The 21,043-nt window shown below is 44.0% G+C and overlaps 1 protein-coding gene and 1 long non-coding RNA gene across 2 annotated transcripts in view; both read right to left on the bottom strand.

The window, feature by feature from the left end:
• Positions 1-1,839: 1,839 nt before the first annotated feature.
• Positions 1,840-21,043, bottom strand: part of LOC118925437 (uncharacterized) — a 30,643-nt gene continuing 11,439 nt past the window's right edge. The window contains exon 4 of the long non-coding RNA XR_005030049.2: positions 1,840-3,553. This is a non-coding gene — a long non-coding RNA (uncharacterized LOC118925437). The remainder of the gene's footprint in view (positions 3,554-21,043) is intronic.
• LOC130683353 (spindle and kinetochore-associated protein 2) lies at positions 9,152-11,341 on the bottom strand. The gene has a single exon (XM_057500242.1). The coding sequence runs from the start codon at positions 11,334-11,336 to the stop codon at positions 10,971-10,973; it is 366 nt and encodes a 121-aa protein (XP_057356225.1). The 5' UTR covers positions 11,337-11,341; the 3' UTR covers positions 9,152-10,970.

Genomic DNA, 21,043 nt, shown 5'->3' with positions numbered 1-21,043 from the left:
CTACTTGGTAGCTGTGTGATTTAGATAAATCACTTAATCTCTCTATACTCAGTTTCGTACCTGTGCAATGGGAAACAGTAAGACTCCTCTCATACCTTAAGTACAGAATTAAACAAACTATCAAGTGCAGAGTGCTTAAGAGAGCGATGGCAAAAAATGAGAGCTGCAGACATAACCACTGTGGACCTTCAGATGCTGAGGATCTCATCTGCCCTCACCCCACCCTGGGGGGCAGTGTAATGAAACTCCCTTTCCCCTGCAGGGACCTGAAGAAAGTACATCTTTCTAGGTTATCAATTCTTAATTGGCCTAAGATTCCTACCCAGGCCGGTTAACAATAGTAGCAAAACATGGCATTTAATTGTTTTTCTTTTTTAATGTTCTAGGCCTTTACAGATAGGCACACATTTACTTCTCACAGCAATTCTATGTTGCTAACCCCCATTTTACGGATGAAGAAACTGAGAGTAAAGACTTTAACTCATTATAGTTAGTAAATATCAGGAGAGGATTTAATCCCAGGCCTGCAAACTGACTGTCCCCACAAAAGTGGGTCCTCAAGGGGGCCGGCCGGGAGTCCAGACCCATCTTGCTAACCCTGCTGGGACTAGCGTCTGCGGAGGCGAGGTCTAGCGGGCCTGAAGCAGGGGCGTGGTCCCCGGGGCTCGCCTCTTGAGCAGGCGGGGCGGCGGGGAAGACCAAGCGGGGCTAGAAGCTAGGAACCCGCGCCGGCGCCGGGGCTCTCCACCCGCCGCCCTCCCAGCTGGTCGCCGCGTGTCCCTTTCGCTTTTACCCCCAGCCGCGCCGGTTGCCTGTGATTACTCAGAATCGCCCCCACTTGGCTGGCTGAGTGACAAAAATCAGCACTAGTTGTCCGAGGAAACCTGTTTGCAAACAGGACCGCCGCCCCCAGCAGAAAGCACCCGAAGCCCAGAATCCGGAAATCTCGGTTCTCCCGCTCTGCCCCTCGCTCCGGGCGGGATTCGGATCCAGCTTGCCCGTCTGTGTAAATGGGGTCAGAAAAGTTTCTGCGCAATCGAGCGAAGGTGAACATTGTGGAAACAGCCTGAAAGTCCCTTAATTTCAGCTAAAATAATTCTGGGCGTTTTATATTCTTATCCACCATTATTTGTTTCACTAAGAATCTATACTTTTTCATTTAAAGGGGAGTAAAATTGTCACCCCGAAAAAATAGTTTGTGGTTCAAGTCCCCCTGTTTGAGACACTAAAGGAAGCTCTGGAAGGCCTTGCCAACTCCCGTTCGTCTGTTAATCTGATTTGTTGTGGTTATTTTTTTATTTTTCCGCGGTAAGACCTCTACAGTCTGATGACAAGCAAGGAGGAGAAAAGACCGGATTTTGCAACCAGATATATTCGGTTATAATTTCTTGTTCTGCAATATTTTTGCCTGTGGGAGCTTCGTCATTTAAACTTGCTGAGCCTCAGTTTCCCGTCTGTAGAATGGGGAGCATACTCCTTGCAGGGTCGTTGGGAGGATTCGGGATGATGTTTGGCAAGGGCCTGCCACTTCCTGGGTGATCAATGGATGAGGGTGCTCAGGGGTGAGAACTGACGGTCTAAACCTGATTTCTTCCCTCGGCTCCACACTGTGGCTGCAGAGCGCCCCGCCCCTGCGCGCGGGCTGGGCGTGGCTGGTTCCCCGCCTCCCCAGGCCACGGCTGGCTGCCTCCTCCGCGGCGACCTGCAGGCGGAAGGCCGTGGCTTTATTTACACAAAAAACAGCCGGTGGAAGCTGACCTTGTATGGACGCAAGGCTGGCGGGCGCGGCCCGTCGCTGGTGGAGGCAGACAGAGGCCTGATAAGAATCTGTGAATAAATAAATACATGAATGAAAGAATGCAGTGAAATGCCCTCCTAGGATCACAGAAACATGATCCAAAGGCAGCTTTCGGGATCCTCCCCCAGGCCCCATTCTATTTGATAGTTTGGCTAACAGACCCTCAAATGATCGGCGAGTTATAACCAGGCCACGCCTCCTGCCACCCAAACCTCGCTTTCCCCAGGGTCGCCTGTGGGTCGCGACTTCCCCGGACTAGGGGGTGAGATCTGGATCCTGGAGAAGGGAAAGGTAACTGCGCTTTATGTGCACCTACGATGTCCTAGGCACTGTTCCTATGTTACTTGACTGACTTGCACCACGCTTTGAGTTGGTATTCCCACTTTTTCATCTAGGGAAACTTTGTCTCAGATAGGCAAAGTCCCAAGAACACAAAAGCCCCAGGTGGTACCGCTGGGATTCCAATGCAACTCTGAGGGATCTTCCCACCCAAACGCGCAGCCGGAGGCGAAAGGATAAGGTTTAACTTGCGTGGGTGTGACGTCAGGAGAGGCGCACGATTACTCTGCTGTTGCTCTGCACCGCCCCTTCCTTCATTTTCCTTCACCTTCCCACTGGATGTCCACAGCCTCTTCTAGTTCTACCTGTCAGCTGATTCGCTACTGGCGAATTTAGCAACCTAATTTAGCAACCGGATGTCGCACGCCCGGTGACCGCTGACCTAGAGCCCCTAGCCCTATCATTATCAAATCCAGGGCCGCCCTGGAGGACATACAGATGCGCCCAGGGCGCACATTTCTCCAGCCTCCGCCAGAGTCACAGGACTACATCCGGTCCTGAAGTAATGGAAACTGGTCCAGCAGCCCCTTTCCCGGCAGGGCCCCGCCCACGCCCACCCCACAGAGGCCCTGAACTGGTTTCTTCACTTTCCCTGGCCCAGCTCCTGCCCAGGGCAAGGAAGGAAACTGCTTTCTCAATGTGCCTGAGGACTGTTCTGATTTTCATGCGACTTGTCAACCATCCATCAGCCAGGTGGGCCCAACTAAGCCACCAAGACATATAGTGGCTTGCACAACTGAGATCTACCAGCAAACCCTTAGGTTTCCTCATGTGACAGGTGGGCATTGTGCTGTGCACTCAGCCCACAGGCATCAGGTCCCATGGAGAAGTTGGGCAGGAATGGATAGGCCACCCTAGCCCTCCAAGTCCATCCAGCAGTCCAGGGGTATGGAAGGACAGTGTCAGGCTTGGCCCAGGGCTGGCACACTGACCTTTCTGTGGACCTCTGCCAGCTTGTGCTCCATGACCTTTGAGGACTTTCCCATAAGTCCCAGCTCCCTTTCTTTAGACCTCTTGGCCGAGAGGAAAGCTTGAACAAAAGATCCACACAGTAACAGAGGACATTTATTCACAAATATTTGTGGAGCGCCAGACAGGTAACAGGTCATTTTAATATGGAACAAGGAACCATTTCCCCTAGTGCATCTGGGAATTTGGGGAGTGGGGTTGAGAGGCATTAGGAAAGACTTTCTCAGACTTCAAACATTGCCCCTTTCCTTCCTTTTTCCACCTTTCTTCATACATTTCTGGGGTACCTGCATCATGCTAAGAGCTCAGGGAGCAGTTGGTGGTTTTCAAGAGACAGCAGGTCATGGTGTCATGGTGTAGTGGTTAATATGCTGGGGCTCTGGCTACAGCCACTTATAATGTGCCCTGGAGTGACTGCATAATTTCTCTGAACTTCAGCTTCTTTATCTGTAAAATAGAGATAATGTTAATACTAGCTTCATGAAACAAGGCCTGGCCCAAGGTGGGCATTAATGTGTGGAATCTACCATATTATTCTATTGTGGTCCACACACTTCTGATCCTCACAACAACACTATGTGATTGGCAGCACAGGTAACCACATACCCATTTTACAGATGAAGAAGCTACCACGGAAAAATTACCATCTATTGTAATTTTCCAAGACCAGGAGGAGTGACCTCCAGAAACAGGGGTGGTATTATGACCTTCACCTGCCCTCCCTGAACTGATGACTACTTGAGACTGCACTGTCTGGGGAACTTCCTTTGACCTAAATCCTGTTGGCTAGACCCCAACAGCAGCCAGAAAACCCAACAGCCACACCCTCAGCATTTTTGCTCCAACTTGTACTTCATGCCAGGGGGTTTCTCTTTCAAATAATATGTTCAAGAAAGGGGAAAATATATGCTAATAGGACACCTACTATATGTCATACAATACACCAGGCATGAGCACATAGGTTACTTCATCTTATGTGAGCAGGAAAGGAGGAGGAGGAGCAGAAAGAGAAGGAAAGAATCAACTTACTCCAACTGCCCCCTCTTTATAATATAACTTGACACATGAATAACTCCTAAAAATGCAAATGTGATGATATTACTCCAACTCCCTTGCTTAAAATCTCTCAGTGGTCTCTCACTACCTTTATATCAAGTCCACACTGTGGAAAGGCCACATTATCACATCTGTGCCCACTTATCTCCTGGCCTTTGCACATGCAATTTCTTCTTCCTGGAGTGCCTTCGCAGCTTCTTACTTCCTCTCCTACTTTTACTTGGTTAAATATTATTCCTACCTTCAGGTCTTGGTTTTGTATGTAACCTCCTCCAGGAAACCTTCCTTGTCCGCTCAGACAGGGCTAGGCCTGTCTACATTCTATTGTAAGTTTCTGTTTAATGATCTGTTCATCTAGATGGTGAGCTCCTTAGGGACAGGGACTATGTCCTCAGCACCAAGCATAGGATGGCTCATAATAGGCATTCAATAAAATGTTTTCTGGATGGATAAGAAAAGATTGAGTATGAAACATATTCCCATTTAACAGAGGAGAAAAGCAAGTCTCAAAGATGGCAAAATGTCTATGTAAGGTCAGACAGCTGGTTTAATGGGTGAGTTAAGCCAGTGCAAAATTTCTCTAAATCCACTCAATCTTGTCTCATTATTTCACTTACATTGAAGGTAATACAACCTCCTTCTAAGTTTTCTCATTGAAGTTGTTCCTAGCACTGTCTTTCAATATCACACAGAAAGAGGTCCCAAGACCTGATAATGTAATAATTATAAATACCACTCATCAAGTCTATAGTTAGTCCAAGATACTGAATTTTGGTGCCTGAGACATATCACTGCTAGTGACATCTTAGAGAGGCCAACACATTGTGGTGTCTATTTAACAGATGAGGAAGCTGGTTCAGAGAGGTTATGTGTCCCAAATTTGCTCCACAGCCTTCAAACCCAAATTAGTCGCCAACTCTTAAGCCCAGGTACTTTCCACCTCCCCAAGCAGCCTCCTGATCATTGCACTGGGGCCAACTTGCTTGGGGCCTTCAGCTCCAACTGGGCCCAGTTCTCTCTTGACTGGGTAGAGATGAGACTCCATAACTTCTCAGGATCCTCCAGGCTTGACCCCAGTGTCACACTACTCTGGCATTTTTCTTATGGCTGCTTTTCGCTTCTCCCCTTGGATTCTAGTATCTGCACCAGTTCCACCTCTGGGGGAATGACAGGGCATGGGAAGCCGTCCCTGTTCCTTGTTCCCAGCAAATGGTCCCCTTGAGAACCAGGAAGGCAGGGGTAGATCCTTTCATTCTCCAGTGTCTCAACAAATTATTTAGCAAGGGCACACACCCTTGGCCCGAGCTCCCACCTTTCCTGACTCCTCAGAACTGTTCCCCAACTCCAGGGCCACCCCAAGGGCTTCCTTAGGTGCTTGCATTGATTTATTTGTTCAGTGAATATTTGGGCATTTATTACATGTCCAGCATAGCTCTTTTAGCTAACAGCCTTCTCCTTGGAGCTCTGGCACTTCTTCAACTACCTGAGGTGGGAAAGTTCCCCTGAAATCGTCTACAATAGACTAGAAGGTCCAGGAGGGCAGGGGCTAAAGCTGTTTTGTTTGTCACTCTGCACCCTTCACCTAGAGCTGTGCCTAACTTGTGGGAGGTGCTTATTAAATATTTGTTTAATGTCTGAATAGCTAAATATTAAAAACTGATTTATCTCTTAAAAGTTGCTTCTAATTCTCCACTTAGAGATAGGAGTTGTGACATGTTGGAGTCAAAAAGGACCATAGAGAAAGAAAAAAAAACTCTATTCTTATCCCTTCATTTTATAGCAAGGGAGACCCAGAGAAAGAAGATATGGAGTTTAGGGCAGAATCTGGAGTACAACCCTGGCCCCCTGACTTTGCCCAACCACTTCATTGGGTAAAAACACCATAAAAATGTTAAGCTCAGCTCTAGATTCTCCCTCTCTTCCAATTTCAGATTATTGGCATTTCTGCAATCATTATGAAAAAAATTGAAGTGGTTTATGCTGTGTTGGGAGCCTGCTCCAAAATCCTAAATGTAGTCTCATTTAGTTCTGTTGTGAATTACAGCAGCCCCCTGGAGCTGGGACAGGGCAGAGAGAGCATCACTATTGCCAAATAGCAGAAGAGAAACTTGGGACTCAAGAGAGCTGAAGTGACGTGTACTCAAAGTCACACCGCCGGGATCTCAGGCTTTCCCCATCACAGCCCATGCTAAGAGCTCGTCCTCCCCCAGTCTCTTCCCCTACTATTCTCTGCTTTTTTGAGCCTTAAAAAAGATTTAAAAGAACAGGCCCTAAGGTTGCAAGGACCTTCATCTTTATCATTCATTCTACTCTTGGAAAGTTTGGTCAAGTTGTCTTCCCAGTGCAAAAAATGAAGACCTTTCAGGCACTCAAAACTTTTACCTACTCTTAAAAAGGGCTGGTTGCCCAAATACCTGTCTCAGAGGCCAGATATTCTCAAATGGATACTAAGGACATCTACCTGCTGTGGTAGCACTGGGTGAGTGGGGACCAGGAATCTTTGGGAGACTACCATAAGTCATCTGAAATCTTCTTTGGGACTCCATGCACACCAGGTTTCTGACCACAGACTCATCCAAGCCACAGTTCCTTCCCTATCATTGCTAATGCCACCTCAGCAGCCACATACTGTGGTGACAGCAGGAGAAGATCTTTAAAGGAGGCCAGGTGCCTCAGGAAAAAGGAGAAAAAAAGACCACATGAGTGAGGGTGGCCATGTTGTACCCTTCTGACATCATACCCAAGTGACCTGGGCAAAGATTTTTAACACTAGGATGCAGCAGCTCAGTTACTCAGGAACAAAAAAATAAAGCATTTCTTTTTCTGAAAGAGCAAGTAAGCATGCCAACATCCTGGTTCACGAGTTAGAGATAATTTACAACTTTATTGAAGGCTAAAATGTCCTACCAATAACAAAAATGCCAGTGTGGCCTGTTTGGACAGCACTGGGTGACAGTTCCAGCTCTGATCCACACCAGCTGAGTGATCCTGAGAAGACGGCCCCACCTTCCCGAATCTGTCTCCCAGGCTGCACAGTTGTGCTCACGGTGTCCCCTTGGTGAGATCTGTGGGAAGTAAGTGATGTCACAGATGTAAAGCACCGAGCACCATGGCTGGCACATGATAGGTGCTGAACAATTATTAGTTCCTTTTCTTCAAAAGAGTGGGGGGTGAATTGTGCTTTGGAAACAGAATACTCATGGAAAAACCAAGAGGCCCCCCAGTGAAGTAAAGTTCCAACAGGGCCAAACAGCCATTCCCCAGTCGTTTGTTCAAGGACCAGCCCTCACCTGTGTGACTGGCCTCCCATACACTGGGCTTCTGTGCTTCCTTTCCTGTTCTCCTTGAGCCAGGCCGTGCCAGCAAAAATGCATTTAGCCACACAAAATGCAATCATTACAACTCACCCAGCAGGCACATCAACATGCCTATTGACATGTGCACACAAATACTAAAAACTCATGCACTGCAATGTAGCTTGATAAAACACATGGCTCCCTTCCACATGTATTCAGTGAAATGCCAGAACAGAGAAGAAAGAGCAGGAGCTTTGGAGCTGTGTGAATGTGGGTTCATTTCTGTTTCCATCTTTTAATAGTGGTATGATGTAGAGAAAGTCACTGGAAATCTCAGTCTCATCTGAAAGACAGTGATTACAATTCTTAGCTTTTGGTCTTCATGCAAGGATCATATAAGACAACACATATAAATGAATGGTCTGATATGCTATAGATATTCATTGCAGAAATGCCAATAATCTGAAATGGGAGGAGAGGGACAATCTAGTGCTAAGTTCACTTTCTTTATGGAGTTTTACCTAGTAAAGTGGTCTCATCTGTTTCTCAAATCCTTTGGGGCTTTTTGCCTCCTAACGGTAAGTTCTTGACCTCAGCTGGCTTTGCTCTCTTATAGATCTGTTTTCATTTTGCCTCAACAATTGAGTGAGCAAACCATCGAGTAAGAATGCCATTTTTCCCTTCTGTGTCTCCCCTAACCTCCCCAACCAGGATCTCCAGTGCCCAGTGCAGAGCTGGGGAAAGCAGATCCTCAGTGAAGGCTGGGAAAGGAGAATTGAATTTGTCTTCCTCTGCAAATATCTTGCCCTGGCCTTAAGTCCCTGCCCTCTTTTCTTGGCCTCTTTGAACCTGGTTGGGTGAGACAACCAGCGGAGAGTAGCAAGGGCAGGGACAAAGAAGGGTGCAGGAGTAACACTCAGATCTAATATTTTGGAATGGGAAACAAAGAGAAAACATGCTGCAAAAAGATAAATTCTCCCCCACCTGCTCATTTATCTGAAAAAATGTCAGGTGGAAAAGGAAGAAAATAAGGCACAATAGTCCTGATCTGAGACAGATCAGAAATTGAGAATAACGTCAGCAACTATTTTGCATGATGAAGAAAGCTTTCCCCAGCTTTGTTGCATTCCCATTTCACCTTCGCACTACCTTGGTAAGGTAGATACTTTTAGCCTATTTTACAGATGGTAAAATGGAGGATAAGAGAAGTGTGAGACCTGAGGCCACAAAGCAGGGAAATACCAACCATGGGGCTCAAAACTTGAGTCCTCCTACTCCAGATCCCAGGTACTTCCTGTTAGCAGGACAGAGAAGAGGAATTCTGAATCATTGGCCCATCTCCAACTCTCCTCTATTCTGTCTCTACTCTGACAATCCATACATCCAAACAACCAAAGTATACACAGGGCTGGTCATCAAGCCACATTCATATGATTCGTGCACTTTCCTCTGTATGTTATACCTCTTAAAAAAAAAAGGACATAATAAATACAATTTAAAAATCTACTGGAAAATCCCTTTTCACCTAAGGCTTTCTCTAACTTACTTTTTTTTTTTTTTTTTTTTTTTTTCAGAAACAATTATATAGACTTTATTTATTAGGATAAAGAGATACAAACCTTTTAATTCCAGCTAACAGAATAGTGGCCATTAACAAAATAACAAAATCAGTAACTGCTCTGGATATATTAGATCTGATTATTAAAATAGAGGTTTTTATTGGAAAATACGAATCCAGATCTAGTAGTTGTATTTGGGAATCAGCCACCTAAAGGCAATAAATGAAGTTTGGAAACAAATATAAAAAGTTCGAAGAGACTATGAGGGGAAGAACCAATATTTAGAAGATAACTGAAGGGAGTCAGAGGAAAAATAGTAAAATCTAGGTTTTCCTGATAGAAAGCAAAACCACTTTCACACCTGAAACTTGCTATGACCTCTTCATGATACTTTGGGATACTATTTTTCAGTCCCACCAATCAACATGACCTTCCAGAGACATCCCATTAACTTCTTTAATAAAGTGTCTGAGTACTGAAGAAAATTAACTTATTTTACTAAGGTGTAACTTATTTCTCTGTAATTTAAAAAGAGGGGAGCTTTCCATTCTTCGAATATTCAAACTAGTCAGGTCAATTTTAACTGAAGCTACTCTCTCAATCCTGTTTGTCAAGTACTAATAAGTTTGTTGATGGACAAAAACATGCTTGTAACGAATTTCCTTACATAAAAATATAATTTTACGACCTGCAGAACTAACATTTGACATGTTTTTCCTTAGTCTTTTCAATGTCTCATTTTATTACATATGTGGAAATATCATTTATTGAAGGATAACTCAATATCAAACCCAAACACTTTACCATCCCATCATTCTTCCATCCATTTTGACAAAAAGAAATGATCAGCTCATGGTCACACAGCTAGAATTTAAAACCTATTTACATCTCAGATATAACTCCAAAGCCCAATCTTAACTACAAAACTGCCATATCTGCTTCCCCTCTCCCTGCTATATATAGCTTCAGCATTTCCCAGAACATTTAATAATAATTTATTGGCAATCTGACATCTTGTTGTATAAATACACCATGATTTACTTGCCTGTTTACCTGCAATTAGCCAGACGTGTGTGTGTGTGTGTTGCTATTATAAATAGCCCTGTGATTAACATTTGTATCGCAATCTATCCCTACTTAGGACAATTACCTTATTGCCAATAGTTACTTTAAAATAAATAGGGAAATTCACACACACACACACACACACACATACACACGCACAACTGGCAAGTCCTCTGATTTCTTTTTCTTAGCTTTCATATAGAAAGAACAATCACAATAATATAGGCTAAAGGAGAACAAAGGTAGTGTTGATTTACAACAGGGACAGGCTAAAATAACATTTGAAAGCAGAGCTCATGCTGCTCAATATTAACAGGCAGAAGTAACAGGAAAGAAGGTGAGGCTACCACAGAGAAGTAAGGTTTTTTTAAGAGACTATAGGCCACATACTAGTAGTTTCATATTAGCACCAATAATGTGACCACATCTGCAATCAAAATTTTCAAAAATAAAATTATATACATATATGTAATATATAATACAAATAGCTTTTTCTATCCTTTAACTACCAAAACATGTTCATTTACATTTGACTGACTGATAGTACATATTCTTTTACAATAGGCAAGGATGTCTGTTATCCTGATTATACAAAAACAGATACAAAATAGCTTTAAGAGGTTTCTTTTCCTGAAATCACAATAGGTGTGTGTGTCCATTTAAAAAAAGCCCTTTATTCCCATTCCATCCTTATGTCTGAACTTTATTCATGTAACATCTGCCCTTCTTATATTCTCCTCTCTTATGAAAGGCATCACTATGCAGTCACCTAAGCCAAATCTCCTTTGCTATTCCCTCACTTCTAGTCATTAAATGCTAGCAAGACATACTCCTAAACCTGGAATTGATCTCTTCTCCATTAGAGTTCCCTTTTGCAAGTTCATTTCTTCATAAGTCTGACATGTAAGATTTTAATTGTTCTGCTGCAGTGTTCTCTTCTTTGGTCAGTGGTGATAGCTCTAGGTCTGTTTGCTTTTGTAGTTCTTGTATCATGGTCATAGTCTTACTGAAAGTAGCACAAATGCGGCTCTTAGTTTCTTTCTGCTCAACAGCAATTGGTTTAAAGCGTACATGCAACGTTCTGTATCTAGACTTTATTGCTGACAATTCCTTTAAGAGTGTAACTGGATTTTTCTTGCCTGCTGAATCAGGATAATTAGTCTTGATTTCATATTCCAGCCTGTATTGAATGTAATCCAGATCAGAGTCAGCTTTCTGGAACATCAGTTCCAGCTTATCGACCTCCGCCTCCATGTTGAATAGTTCTAACTTACTTTTAAAATGCAAATCTAGTCATGTCATTTCTCCCCCTAAAATCTCGTTGTGGCTCTCTGCGTGGCTTATAGCACCCAACATGATCTGACCCTTTGCTTGCCTGTCCGGCCCACTGCCCCTTACTTTGTGCAGTACTCACAGAGACCAGGCTTTCTTTCCTCTGTTCCCTCTTCCTAGAACTCTTACCCCCTTGGGTGTGGCTGTCTCCTCCCCCCTCCCCCTTCAGGCCCCAGGTGAGATAATCCTTCCTCCGGAAGTCTCTCTGACCGCCGGATTCCAGGGTTCCAACCCAGACCTGCTAAGCCCCCACAGCATCAGAGCCCACCTCTAGCACAGCCCTCCCCTGCAGAGCTGGAAATGTCTGCTACTCAGCCCGCCCTGCAGTCTGTGAACTCCTTGAAGGCAAGGACTGTGCCTTGCCATTTCTACTTCACAGCACCCAGCTCAGCAGGGGCTCAGCAAATGTTTCTGGATCAAAGAATGAATGAATCAACTCCCTACCCACCTTCCAGTAGGGTTTGTTTTACTCTTTACTTGAAACTCTGGTTGCTCAGCTGTGTGTGCTCTGCCCCTGTCCCTAATCTAAAACTCCTGGAGGGCACTATAGTAGGTTGAATTGTGTCCCCCAGAAAGATAAACCCAACCCTCCGTACTTGGAAATGTGACCCTATTTGGAAATAGGGTTTTTGCAGATATAATTAGACGTCTCAAGATGAGATCGTTTTGGATTTAGGGTGAACCCTAAACCCAATGACTAGCATCCTTATAACAGAAAGAAGAGGGAGATTTCAGACTGAGACATTCAGAGAGGAAGGCCCCAGGAAGATGGTGGCACAGACGGGACCAGCCCAGGGACACCAGGGACCAGCAGGAGCTGGAAGAGGCAAGGAATGGATTCCCCCTTATGGCCTTCAGAGAGACAGCGGCCCTGCTGACAGCTTGATTTGGGGTGCTTTGGCCTCCAGAACCGTGTAAGAATAAATTCCTACTGTTTGAAGCTGCCAAATGAGTGACCTTTGTTACAGCAGCCCTAGGAAACCGATATAGGCAGGAACGCTGCCTCTCACTGCATGATGTCCCACCCACCTGCCCCAGAATCTTCAACCTCACCTTGCAAAGTAGGACCTCCATAAAAGCCTCAAGATAGTGGTTCTGAAAGGCTTTGCCTTTATTTTTAGCTGGGTTGCCTAAACTCCCTAAAGGTTGACCAAAGCCAAAGTCAGGTTATCAAAACACCAGTTGTGCAAATCAGTCAGCAGGAAAGCCACTAGCTTGTACTCCATGCTTCCTGTGGGCTAGCCACTCGACCCCCAGTGCCTCATGTAGCCGCCTTTCATTCCACGTGTGTTACCGAGCACCTGTTCCCAAGGCCCATCCTAGAGAAGAGGAAGCTGAGGCTCCTAGAGGTGAGGTAACCACTTGAGATCTCACGTGAATAGGCAGTAGTTTTAGGACCAGAGACCTGGACTCCTGGTGTTCTTTCTCACTTTACCAAGCTACCACACTTCATGAGAGGAACAGAATCAGGCCAGGGCGGGCGGAGGGGAGGAGAGACCAGGAGGAGGTGAGTAATAAAGTGCTCGCAGACTGTGTGTGTATGTTTCTATAGTCTAGGAACAGTTAGGTTATCACACCTCTAACTTCCAGTTTGTTGTGGTGGTGCTAAATTTAACCTTGAGTGATGATCTGTGATCCATATGTATACCTCTGAGCACAATTACTCATACCATAAAGCTGCCGGGGGGATTCTAGATGACATTGGCACAAAGTGCAGGCATGAAAGCAGACACTTTGCTGCCCCAGGTGAAACAGAATTCATCCCGAAGACACATGTGTGAGGGCAGTGGGTCCCTAAACCTAATTCTTCTCCTTATAGCTCATCCCCTGGTTTGGGTAAGATAAGCGGTCTATGAACCATCCAGGCCTAGAATCACCTGGAGCATAGAAGCAGGCTCTTCCCTGACATCTCATAGAGGCATTACCACTTCAACACACATTCATGTATTCAGCAAATATTTACTGAGCACCTGCTATGTACCAGGTCCAGAGGGCACAGCAGAAAATACAAAGTCTGCTCTTATAAAGCTTATATTCTACTAAGGGGGAAAGGTATGATAAAAAGCAAATGAATGAACGTATATCAGTGATAAGTGAGAATAAAAATAAAATGGAGGACTGAGAGTGATTGAAGGTACAATTTTATGTCATTAAGGAAGGACTTCCTGATAAGGTGACATGTGGGCAGAGGCCTGAGGAAGTGAGAATGAAGTCTGTGGATATTCAGAGGGAAAAGGAATGCAAGTATAAAAGCTGCAAAGCTAGTATGTACTCAAAAAGTGCTGCTAACAGCCAGGAGGCCTCTGAGGCTGGAGCAGAGTGAGATAGAAAGAGCGCTAGAAAGCCAGGTTAGAGAATTTGCCAGAAAACAGTTCACACAGAGCCTCGCGAGCCACAGTGAGGGCCACAGCCTGCTCTGTGTCGTGAGAAGTGACTAGAGGAAATGGCACAGAGGCGAGGCGAGGTCTGGTTCAGTCTACGAAAGCATAGCCCATATGGAGAACAAAGCGCATAGGACTAGATGGAGCCGGGCAGGCCAGGGAGCCTTTGGCTGCAACGATCCAGGGGACAGATGACCCTGGATGGGGGCGTTGAGTCATAGCAGATTAGAGCTGACTGAAAAAGAGGAAGAAGGAAAAGAGAGGGGAAGAAAGAAAAAGGGTGCAAAGGAGAAAATAAAAGCAGAGTATGAGAGAAAAGAATGCGTTTTAAACATCAAATAAGAATTCAGGCCTCAATTACCTAATGTCAGACTCTGCGACAGGAAAAGGGAAATGGATACCTCCAATGTGCTAACCTCTGGTCTTCATATGTCCCACCTCATCTATGACAATTTTTTGAGGTAGGAATAATGAGCCTCTTACAGGTGAGGAATCTGAGACCCAGGAAATTTAACTTTTCCAAGGTCACACAGCCAATATGGAAGTGTTGGAATCAGAATCAAGGGACTGTCTAAGTCCAAAGCCTACTCTTTCCAAACCTCATTCTGGCTGAGTACAGAGAAGTGGATAGACAAAGTCCCTGTTCTCCAAAACCTCCCTGACTCACAACAACCCCATGAAGTCAGAACTGTTATTACTCGATTTTTACAAATGAGAAAGTTGATGCCCAGAGTGATTAGGTGACTTGCTCAAGTCACAACTGCTGGGAAGTGGCAGAGGCAAGATTCAGACCCTGTTCTAGCCACAAATGTCTTGACCACTACTTTGTGTCATTATATAATGTAGCTGTTTTGAACTTTAATAAAATATATTTTTAAACTTCATTTACAAATAGATGGTAGGTAAGAAAGGAACCAAGTCACCTAAGCCCACCAGTTTGCCAAGACTTCCTGAAGAACACACACATACATTTATTAGCAGGCATACATACACATATAGATATGGACACACCCATACAGTGCCTACATATGCAACATTCCAAAGTCAACTACTTCCTAAATTAGCCTGCGTTATCTGGGTCTCTGAGGAAGTTAAGTCACTTACCCAATTATGCTGAATCCCCAAAGCCATCTTGTCCATTGCCAATAAGTACAGAGTTGTAGCCTTCAAAGTACTTCTTAAAAAGTCAACTGAAACACTTTGTTAACATTTCTTTGAGAAGCTCAGGGAAGAGGTGAGTGTAGTAGGAAGGTTGAAATGTGAAATATTCAACAGAGGACTCTCAAAACACTGACTTCCAGTGCCTTGCTTCTCTGGAAATACAGACTCGGCCCCACTAGTGTGTAATTCAGTTCCAAGCATCAGAAGCAAGCCTCTTGAGAGCAACATGTGTAGAGATGAAATCTGACCTCTGACTTTCCTGAGTTCTAAGCCCATCTCCACCTCTTCATCACTACGTGACCCCAAGGAGGTGACTGTTTCCCTTATAAACAAAATAAGGAAAATGTAATACCTACTTTTGAGCTGTCATGAGGATTATAAAAGATCCCTTAAATAAAGTGTCAAGTACACAGTTGATGATGGAGGGCAAAGTTCAGAGACTTGACCTTTCCTCTACAAGATAGAGCTGCTAACTTCCAACCAATAAAGCCTATCATTACTACCTTTGGCCAACACAGAAAGGAGTTTTAAAAAAACAGATATTTTCATACAGACAGGCAGGCCCAGGAATCATTACCACGTTGCTAGGCGTTGTTCAGCCACCCACCTAGGCCCAGAGTGGGCAGCAATTAATGTAATTAGCGCAGTGATGAGTGTCCTCTGCAACCATGAACAGCTCAGCCCTGCAGAACCTGAAAGACTTGCTGCTCCCACGAGGCTCCTGACCCTGAAGGTCCACTTGGGGAGTGGTGTAGTATACCTTAGTGGAAAGAGACTGGCTTTGAGTCAGACAGAGCCAGACATAAATCCTGTCTTTGCTAATTCCTAGCTTTGTGTCTGAAGGCAAGCTGTGTCACCATTCTGAGTCTTCGTGTTCTTATCTATAAAATGGGTTAATAATATTTTCACAGAGTTGTTATAGTTGTTATCATCATCATCATCGTCATGGCAAAAACCCCAAACTAGGCTGGTGATGAATTGACAAAAAGGTGGGACATAAACATCACTGGTTCTTAGAACTGAAATAGCCCATTTCTCTGTCTCTGGTTAAATTCAGAGCATGCAGCACTGATCTGATTGGCATAAGGGAAACCACTAGAGTTTGGGATACAAATATTGACACCAGAAAAAAAGGGAAAGGAAGTACTCCTTCATTTGATTAATTATTTAAAATAATGTTATAAATAATCGCAAGTGTTATCAGCAGTACTACATCTTACATAAAACAAAAGTGCCACCACATCTGGCAGTTGGCAATAAAAGCAGAAAACCTGCTTATAACTTTGGATCTAGCAATTCCACCTTAAGAATTAATACCCTCACAAAAGAAGCAAAATAATCCAAGAGTTATTATGTGTGTGAATGTGTATGGTGAGATTCTTGATAATCATTAAGAATTAACTAATTTATCCCACAGTTGCTGAGTGCGTACTTTGCCCCTACAGGGACAAAGACCTTCAGTGTGGGTAGATACATACAAACACACACACACACACACACACACACACACACAATTAGGATTCACTGAAATGAAGGCTCTGAAAAGGTCTGTAACATAGAGTGAATCAAGAGGGAGCGATCAATGGGAAACTGCTAAGTGAAACTGAGCATAATGCCTGAGACACAGAGAACCATGTGGATTCTTGGGAACACGCATATGAAATGGTGTTAAATGAAAAGAAACAAAGAAAAAAGAAAAATAACTACAAGACTCAGAGAATGTCAGAGCTAGAAAGGACCTCAATGAACATCCAGTTCAGTAGTTCTCAACTCTTTTCATGGAGTCCTTGTGACAAGTGAGGCTCACATATCCTAATAATATAGGCAGAGAAAAATTAAGTTCTGGGTAATAATAATAAAAATTCCCAGCTGCTAGCTGTCACTCTCCTCTTTTCTCTCCCTCTTGAGAAAGCTTTTCAGTATGACAAGGACTGAAGATGAAACTATTAGAGGAATAACCTTGAATCCACTCTACCATGTTTAATAAAATGGAGTTTGGGAGTCCACTACAGTTGAAAACCAGCAGTCTGGCCCACACCTTCATGTTACTGGTGAAGAAACTGAGGCCTCAAGTGATCTATCTACCTTGTCATGCTAACACATAACTTCTTGCTCAATTGGTATTTGTTGAATGAGCATTCGTGAATGAATAGGCAAATTAGATGATGTGACCAAGGTAACCTGAACTATATGTGGCTGGTAACATATACTGGTTAAAATTTAGGGATTGGGACTGAATTTATACTATGGTGAATAGATATGTATATTCATTATGTTTATTTTCTTTAATTTGCTCAAATGTAACCTAAATATTAAAACAATCACTCAGCAGATATGGTGGTAGAGATGGAGCCACAGTAACAGCCTGGAAGGACATGATGTTCTAGGATCCTCAGAATGTGGATGGTAACAGTCTCCAGTGTTGGAAGGCCAGCACTGAGGACTCCCCATACAGTAGACACTTTAACTGACCAACTGGGGGCAAAGGATATTTTAACAAAATTGACCAAGTGCAGAGCCATAGGGGAAAAGTCCTCAGTACCTGATCACTGGTGATGGTTCTCTCCTCTGCCAGGAATGCCCTTCCCGTGTCACCCTTCTCTGCCTCTGTCAGCATTCATATCCTTTATATCGTAGCCCCTCTTCAGAGAAGCCCTTTGTGATGATACTCTTTAAGAAGGTCCCCACTGTTATTCTCCTTTAACACCAGAAGCACACAGATCTTTTTGGTTCCTGGGCTCAGTCAAGTCAGCGAACAATTACATTGTCTACTAACTACACTGTAACCAGTTCCAAGTTATAGGCAATTCCCACCCAGATCTTTTCACCAAAATACTTGTTGCTAACTGTGATTTTATATTAACTTATTTATTATCTATATAGCAACTCTTATACTGGTAATTAGAGTTAATATTTATTGGGCACTTACTGGATCAGGTACAATTTAAAATACTTTACATATCAATTCATTTAACATTCATAACAACCCGCTGAAATAGGTTCTATTATGAGCCTTGTCTTACAGCTGACAGTATGGAGATTCAGGGAGGAATGGTCAAGTTCATGTGGCAAGTAAAAGACAGAGGCAGATATCAGATCCAGGCAGTCTGGCTCCAGCCACTAAGCACTGAACCTCTAGGCATCACAGAAGCACCTCGGGGTCAGGTGCTTCATGTCTCTTTTGCCCAACACTTCATCCCCAGGACCCTGTATAGTGTGTGGTATGGGATAAGCACTCAATAAATATTTGTTGAAAGGAAAGGGGGAAGGAAGGAAGGGAGGGAAGGAGAGAACGAAGGAAATGGGGAGGGAGGGAGGGCTGAGGGCTGAGGAGGGCGATGTGCTGCTAGCCCTGCTGTGGCCTTCCTGAGGATGAGTAGGGTCGGGACCCACATAGGAGTCCCTGCCTCCCATGGGAGCCACGGAGGTGCTGGCGATGGAGCTGACTGAAGCACCAGCCTTGCCCTGGCTGAGGGCCTCCCTTTCACCTCCAGGTAGTCCAGGCTTCTGGTGCCTCCTCCAGGGCCCAGGGCTCTTCCCTGCCAACAAAAGGAGGTTCCCCCGTGAGCAAGCATCTGCTCCAGGGCCCCTGTGTGGGGCCTCTGAGCACACCCATGGATGTGACAGCCCTCCCTCAAGGAGCTCACAAGCTAGAGGAACAGGAGCCCTGACACCAAGGACAGGAAGAGGAAGTGGACAAGTCAGACTGGAAAGGGAGGGAAGAAGGCACAGTGGGAAAGACTCATGTCTCTGAATGAATTCTGCTTCTGGGAGTCTCTGCTAGTTCTGCTCAGGAAGCTTGGGATGGGGACAGAGGTTCCTGGTTGAGAGATCCATCCTCCCACCTCTTCTACATATAGGGACTTCTCTGCTCTAATACATATACTGCCACACATGTTACTGGAAGACAGACTGGTAACCAGAGGAATGAGAGCTCTAGACCATGCAAGTTGCTTTGTTTCATGTTGATTTTTCCCAGGATGTTACTGTTTTGGGCCCTGAGGAGCAGCAGCCTAGCAAACCGCCACCACACTAACAGAGTGAAATGCAGCTGCCTCAGGGCATACGGCCTGGGAGCCTGGAGCCTGGAGCCTGGACGGGATGCCCTTTCACCCTCCATCCTCCTGCTGGGCTGTTTGCCTACATGCTCTCTTGAAAGAGCTCACTGCACAGTGCACCCCTGTGTTTGAGCATTTCTTCTTGCCTCCAGAACTCAGCAGCCTCATCCCTTTCTTCGGCCTTCCATCAGTTTTAAGGTCAAGTCCTATATTTGCTGTAGTGTGTGTGTGTGTTATTCATTTAGTCAAAATTCAACAGGTCTTTCTAGCTCTATTATATTTATGAGGATAGGTAGAGTTTTAACATTGTGGTTACAATATTGTACAGGTTTTCAATAGTCTGCCTTAACCCTATTTTTGCAAAAAGCCTTTTAATTTTAATGTACAGCTCTGAAGAACAGTGTTCAGAAATTTCCAAGCTATGTGTATAATGACTTACATGTCACATTATAGCAGAAAAGCCTGTATCAGTGCACCAAAGGCTTTCCCAGTAGTTATTATGGCATTCCTTACCTAAATTCTTTCAAATAGGTATAAATAGTGATACACACTCATTTTCAGATGAGGAAACTCAGGCTTAGAGATGTTAAGTGACTTATCTAAAGGAGATGAAATAGGATTTGAATCCAAGTCTTTAACTCCAAGTCCATTTACTCAGTTTTCATTGCACCCACAACACTCAGCACTTTTCCCAGTACATGTTAGGCAATCCATCAGTAAGTTATTCTGGGAACAATTAATACAGATCATTCATCTAACAACAGACAGAGTCCATGAATGCCATTTTGGAAAAAAAAAATTGAAGAAGGGAAGAAGATAACTAAATTTTCTGAGCTCTGTTATGAGCTGGGAATGACATTAAATTCTTGTTAAATACACACCCCCACACACAAGTTGAGATGGCCATTGTTCCATTTTATGGATGAGAAACTGATGTTCAATAATTTAAGAAAATTGCCAAAGATGACACTGCTGGGCCGGGAATGAGCTGCGATTTGAACCTGTCTTCCTGATTCCAAAGCCCGTGCTGTCCCACTACATCAGCGGAGAACGCCTCTCACTTGTAGAATACGAGAATACTTTCAGCGGTACGTAGACAAATCTATTTCTTTTAATGACTATGCATTTATTTTTATAGCAGTCTAAATGTTTATGGCAAGAAATACTTTTCATTGTAATGTAGCATCTCCTATGAAAATATCTTTAAGTTTTAAAAGAGTGAATCTACCTAAAAGATATAAAATAAATTAATTTTGGATATGTAAGTGGCATAGCAAAATGGAAAAAAATGACGGGTAAATAACTGAAACCTGAGAAACACAACTCTTAATCCTAACAAATGAAGTCCTTAATAAAACATTTTCTTTATGCAGTTGATTCCCATGAGCTATATCAGTAGATATTTTCTAAATTACCTAGAACAGAAAGGAAATTAAAATAGGTGTGATTCCCAGGCCAGTGTTCTAAGGAATTTTAACATACTACTCTTGATTTCAGTGTCTGTCCCAGCTGGTGTTTCCTCATAGGGCTCAGAGGTAGCTGGCTTAAGAAATGCTTAGGTTCTCTTAAGACAGAGGAAGTAGAAAAAAGAGACTTAATAAATTTTTTAAAGACAGACATGGAATTTTCGGGGCCTAGGGAATATTCCCAAATGATCTATATGATTGATGTTTGTGTTATGCAGATAAACAAAGTAAAAGGACCTGGGCCCACTCAAGACACCTGGGTTCCCATCCCATCTTGGCCACTCACTTACCCTATCACTCAGGTAAGTGACAGCTGGGGTCTCACTGTCCCACTGGCTAAATGAAGGAATTTTTATTTCTATAACCATTTTCCAGCAATGTGAGACACACCAAATCAAGAATGACTGTAACTGGCAAAAGCAGCTGTGCATGTAAGTTGGAAGGCAACTGCCAGCATGGGTACCAAAGTCCCTCCAGTTCTAACAGCCTGTGATCCCATGATTTACATTCCTTGGATTGCAGGTGGCCACACAAGTAGCAGTGATGTATACAGAGGGCCATTA

Source organism: Manis pentadactyla, chromosome 4 (genome assembly GCF_030020395.1).
Source record: "Manis pentadactyla isolate mManPen7 chromosome 4, mManPen7.hap1, whole genome shotgun sequence".
NCBI classification, from domain to species: domain Eukaryota; kingdom Metazoa; phylum Chordata; class Mammalia; order Pholidota; family Manidae; genus Manis; species Manis pentadactyla.
The sequence above is the reverse complement of the archived record's forward strand: the minus strand, read 5'-3'. Positions and strand labels throughout refer to the sequence as shown.